At 40.7% G+C, this 6,143-nt stretch overlaps 1 protein-coding gene across 5 annotated transcripts in view; it reads left to right on the top strand.

Annotated features, from left to right (window-relative positions):
• The window catches only part of LOC119740426 (fibrillin-1-like), an 86,634-nt gene extending 83,501 nt beyond the window's left edge, over window positions 1-3,133 (top strand). For all 5 annotated transcript variants that reach the window (XM_038215729.1, XM_038215726.1, XM_038215727.1 and 2 more), the window contains 2 exons: window positions 350-1,077; window positions 2,119-3,133. In XM_038215729.1, coding sequence (XP_038071657.1) covers window positions 350-1,077; window positions 2,119-2,270 — 880 coding nt within the window. In that variant the 3' untranslated portion in view covers window positions 2,271-3,133. The remainder of the gene's footprint in view (window positions 1-349; window positions 1,078-2,118) is intronic.
• Window positions 3,134-6,143: the final 3,010 nt, after the last annotated feature.

Raw genomic sequence — 6,143 nt, forward strand, 5'->3', positions numbered from 1 at the left:
CATGAAATGACCGAAAATATTTCTATTCCCCCAGGATAAGATACCATTGCAGGATACTCCCCAGCTAATGGTACCCATTTACACTCCTAGGTGGAGATAGGCAAGTGAGGGTGAAGTGGCTTGCCCAAGGACACAACATATTGTCAGCAGCTGGATTTGAAACCCTGACCCTCTGATCATGAGTCACGAACCCCAACCACTGTGTCACACTGCTCCATCAAACCCGCAAGCTCCAGCTTAATTAAATGCAGACATCTTTAAGCACTAGATCGCCATATACCTTCTGTTCAAAACTGCTTGTGTATTTGCCTACATGTAACACGTGCCTTTGTTATCTTGATTTGTTCAGATATGATCCATCTCAAAATCCTGCTGGCCAGCCACCATACACCGGGGGTCAGTCGCCTAACACCGACAGTCAATCCCCCTATGGTGCCGGTCAACCAACCTACACTGGCGGTCAGCCACCCTACCAAGGGGGACAGCAACCTTATCAAGGGGGCCAACAACCATACCAAGGGGGCCAACAGTCCTACCAAGGGGGTCAACAACCCTACCCGGGGAGCCAACAGTCTTACCAAGGAGGCCAACAACCGTACCCAGGTAGCCAGCAACCATACCCAGGGGGCCAACAGCCCTACCCAGGGAGTCAGCAATCTTACACAGGGGGCCAACAACCCTACCAAGGGGGCCAGCAACCCTACCAAGGGGGCCAACAACCCTACCCAGGGGGCCAACAGTCTTACCAAGGGGGTCAACAACCCTACCCGGGGAGCCAACAGTCTTACCAAGGAGGCCAACAACCGTACCCAGGGGGCCAACAGCCCTACCCAGGGAGTCAGCAATCTTACACAGGGGGCCAGCAACCCTACCCAGGGGGCCAGCAACCCTACCAAGGGGGCCAACAATACTCTCAGTCTCAGCCTTCACAGACAACCACCAGGGGGACCCAATCCACGACGTCTGGAACAAATTACAACCCTAATCCCAACACCAGACCAACACAGGGCCAAAGACCAAGGCCCCAGCCTAGTGGGACAGGCAGGGGTCCTTCTGGAGGGGCTGGGCCGCAGCAAGGTATGACCTAGAATAACATGAATTGATAGCATGTGTAGCCTACTTCCCCTGATTGTCAGAACACGTATCTCTACTGGCACCTCATGGCCATGACAGCCGACACTTCTCTTGCAAATTGATGCAATTAATGCAGAGATGCTGTCAATATTTTAGTTTTATAAAAATATACTGTGTTTAGTTAGTTACAGGGACCATAGGGACTTTGTGAGATGAATCCACAGCATCCAAAGTGAAAAATCATTTCAGCAATTTTTCTTAATATTTAAATTTAAAGTTGTATAACCTGTGCTCTTCAAAAAGTGGATTTTGTTTTCTCCTAAAAAAAATTCAATTTGTATGTTTCTGTTTTAATGAAGAAAAAAACCCCCACTTCATTCCGATTTTTGGGCGTCTGCAACCCTCTTAAAAGGGTTTTCATTTTGTGCACAAATAAATCCGCCCTGCGAGAGCCGAATTATTGTCTGGCAGCTCATAATTTGAATTGTGTGATAATTCAATGACTAAAACGTTGGTGGATATTTTTGTTCGATTTCTCATTCAGAAATAACCGGGCATGTAACTTTTCCTCTGATCCGCCGATTTCCTTGTTTTTTTACTTCTCATTCATGAATGCCATTACAAATTGAAAAACATTGTCAAAGTCTTGTGTAGTTTGGATTTCCAAATGTTTTCTAACTCTCAGTTGCATGCCTGATATCAGCAATTAAAAAAAAAACGAATCTAGTTTTCAATATGAAACTCGAAAATACATGTATCTCTATCAGAAAAAATCCCTGAACCCTGGACTTTGAGACAAAATGGCTGATTAATTCACGTTAGTGCCAATTCATTGATGGGCCTGAAATGTTTAAAACATATTGTCCAACTTATAAGACACTTTGTTCGGAACACGAGATTCTGACATTTTGACTTTCATTGTACGTGTAAAATGTATGTGTCAAACAGTTTAAATTAGCAATTTAACCCCTATGCGAAAAGTACGCCATCAGACTGGGATTTTTTTTTCTCTGATATTTTTGGTTATTCTCTCTATATTTTCAGGAGGCGGCGCATGTGAAAGTTTACCGAGGAACGTCTGCGGACAGGGGCGTTGCCTGAACGTGCAGGAAACCTACACCTGCCAATGTTACGCTGGCTTCTCCTTTGACAATGACCAAAAGATCTGTGTCCGAGCACGCTACAATAGGGGCTGAATGAACCGAGATATTGACCCTGACGGTTCAACTTTGTAGAAATTCATTTTAATTTTTAATTAAAACTACTGATGTGCCTATTATTGTACAGACGTCGACGTTGTATAGAAGCATGCACGTAATGCTGTCAGGGAAGAGGATGCATTCTCTGTTTATAATTTTTATTATCTCTGTGTTATGTGTAGTTGAATTATAAGCTAATCTGATTAATTTGGCCACGTTTTTGACTATCATGGAATCAGCCCATTTGTTTAACACTTTTAGTCACTGTACCGCCCCAAACTGCCCTGCATATTACTCCCTGTACCGCCCACAATCACCAAGCACTCTATGGTTTCAGGTTTTATGGATATGTCAGTGGATAAACACAATTTAATACAATGTAGTACAGTTGCTTAATGGGTTACAACTTAAAACATAGATGAAAAGCTTGAAAGCCTATTGATGGGGAAACACTGATAACAGACAAATATGCAGCAAAATCTCTGTCTTTTTGTATTGCTTTATTTTAGTAAAACACTCTCTTTAGTTTACTCAATCACTCTCCACATTTGTAGCAATGATTTTGCTGTATGTTTAATGGGTTCTGAGGGAACCATACACAATTCGTACGCTAATTGTTAGGGTACCATAAATGTCGGGACACTCAAAGAGTACCCCACAACTTGTCCAAATTTTCCAAATAAAAACTTTTTCACAAAAGCCTACTCTCGTTGATACAAGCACTGTTATTTCCAATTCTGGTTATAAACGAATATAAGTCCTTGGTACCGACATGTATGAGCACAATGTATGGGCTGGTCTGTAACAAAATTCTGATAAACATGTAACAAACATTTTGGCTAGGTCCGGTTGAGTTTGTATTAACGAGAGACGACTGTACATGGTCCCTGCCAAGGGCAGATCTGGAACAAAATTCTTTTTAGGGGGGGGGGGGGGGGGGGGGGGGGGAGGGGGCAAGTAATTGTCGGTCCCCCAAAAAGTGGGTCCAAAACATTACGGCATGGGGTTCAGGGCCAGCTCAAGAGCCCAACAATTTATTTTGGATTCTAAATGATCTGAGGCGCTCTCTCTGCATTATGCATATTCATGATGTCCAGGGAAATTAGAGAATAAGTTATATAACAAGGAATAATGGTGTTTAAATCACCAGCGATTGGCAGCTCATTCGTGGACTGGTTGGAAGAAGTCCTGACTTCTTATCAGGTGATCCGAGTTCGAATCTCAGTGAGCGTTTTTCACTTCTCATTTTACCTTTTAAATAAGTAAAGTGATGAAGGAACATTTCTCCAAGACGTAAAGCCTATCTTGGGTTTGTGTTAAGGAGAACAAGGCATAAGATATTCATGTAATGGACCAATCAGAAGATGGAAAGCGGATGTCGTTTGGGAAAAAAAGATTCGCGGGCTGGCCCCTGTTGGCACACCCCCCCCTCCCCGGATCTGCCCTTGGTCCCTGCCAGAGTACATGTACATACTTCATAACCAAAGAATTACCAGTATGCTGATTGCACAACAAATGCTACCGCCTTTTGTGAAACAATCTCCTGAAAGTAAAAGTAATATGAACATGACATATTCTTGTAATATGTGTCATGCGTCACAATCCACACTCAACAAACTGAAACTCATGAACAATGTAAATCTCTTATGTTAATCTCCACCACTTTTCCCTTTATTTATTGTGTATCCAAGTCATTGTTAGTTGGTTCAGTAGAAATGCTTCATATTATAGCACTGTATATATAATATAAATGTTACAGTTGTGAGCAGAGTTTGTGTATAAGATTTATTTAGTCATTAGTCTGCATTTTGTTTGTATTGATTTTTATTATGTTTGTCATAAACATGTCTCATCTTCATAATATTCAACATGTTCAAGGACACCGTATGTTAGTTATTTTCATTAATGAATTATAACGTTAAACAGAATGCGTTGCTCTTCAACAAGTATAGACAACTCGGCTGCAAATGTCTTCTAAAATAGGGTCCTTTTCTTCTTTTTACTCTTTTTAAGTGTGAGTGGCACAATGAATAAAAGAAAACACAGCAATAAACCAGAAACAATGTGTGGTCCATCATTATTCAAGTGTACACAATATTGATAGTGTACATGTACCTGTACATGTACATCACAGTTTTTGGGATAATAATTGTGACCCGGTCTTCAAAAATGAGTTTAATGTCGAATTTGAATTCTAGCTTTCTATTTGAAATGGATACAGTGAAAATTCAGTGAAAATTTAATCACACATTTGATTTTTTGGGGGTTTTGCTTTCTTTTGGTTAGTTTTAGTTTAAACGTCTTACAAAGAAGTTTAAATAGTATTTATATTAGTTTTTGGTGCTGTTCTTGGTTTGTTGCAGTATATTTCTCTTTTTTCAAAACCTTTTTTTTCTCCATTGAAAATTTTCTAGCCTAGTGAAAAATTGACAGAATGAAACCAGCACAACAATGCAACCAAACAGCATAGAGGGGTCCATGATATACCAAATGAAAGCTGATTTCATTCCCATTGTTAATGTAGTTAACCCAAAAATGTCAGTTTTGCCCAAACACTCATTTTTGCAAAGCAGGTCACCTACATGTATGTGTAGCACCAGTAAATTTTACATGCAACTGTTTTACATTTAGTCCGCACAGTCTGAACATTTAGTCCGAGCATCAAATAAGGAACAGTGTACATACATGTACATTGTTGTGCACTTTCTGCGGCTGTTTTCAGAATTCATTTGCAGTATTCCACAAACAGCACTCAGTGAGTTACGAATCCAGGGCAATTTGATTGAGCAGCTGCTCAATGGGCAAAAGCACAACAAATACAATTTTAAAGACGACGTTTTAGGGGGGGGGGGTATATTCTTAATTTTTTTTCCAAGGGAAATGGGGAGGGGGAGGGTCACTGCATGGAAAATTATAGTATACCCAGGGAATAAGACACATTAGAGCATCCTAAACCTTTACAATGTATAAACAACTTCTTAACTTCAAGTCGTTGGGCAAAGGATTTTTTTTAGCAGTCTTCAGGAAATGAATCTGTTTATTTCCAATTTTATTGTAAAGCCTTACCAACTGTGACAAACCGACGAGTATTAATTATTTTTTTTTTGATGTTAGTCATTGACTTACCGGTACAGTCACTACAATCTGAATAAGGCACTTTTTCAACAAACTAAAAACAACTGTTACTCTCACTTCATCAATGGACCGATCCAGTAAGCACCTCCCATGGTATTCTGACCAATCACAGCCGTGATTTATGTCCGACGTGCGTGCACAAACGTCTGACATGCGTGCACGCGCGTATGATGCACGCAGCAGGAAAATGCAGTGTGGCATTGGAGAGGGGCACGTGTTTATTTGCCCACGTGTGCAGTGGGCGGGGCTTACTGGATCGGTCCATACAGCAAAGTCAGTCAAATTCTGTTTTTGTTTATACATGTACATGTACATCCACTTTCTGTTTCACATACAATTGTACATATTTTTTTTCAAGGAAACAACTAATTTTGAAATATAAAGACATCCGGATTGTTTTCACTGCATGCACCATGTTCCTTATGAGTAGCACTGGTACACAGTTCAACAAATCGTTTCTACATGTACTTTGAGTTTGAGTCATAATTTTTTTGTTTCCCCCAAATTGATATCCGGTATGCACCACAAGAAATTTACATCCATGTTATAAGTGCGCCGTATACATGTACAGTGGAACGTTGCTATACCGAACACTGCTTTACCCAACATTCGGCTATACCGAACATCGTCCTTGGCTCCAGATTTTGGTGTACAAAACCAACCAAACATTGTTGTTGAAAAATTTCAACAGAAGAGTGACAAGTGGCCATTATTTCTCCAATGAACAGAATGGAA

Source organism: Patiria miniata, unplaced genomic scaffold (assembly GCF_015706575.1).
Source record: "Patiria miniata isolate m_02_andy unplaced genomic scaffold, ASM1570657v1 HiC_scaffold_5, whole genome shotgun sequence".
NCBI classification, from domain to species: Eukaryota; Metazoa; Echinodermata; class Asteroidea; order Valvatida; family Asterinidae; genus Patiria; species Patiria miniata.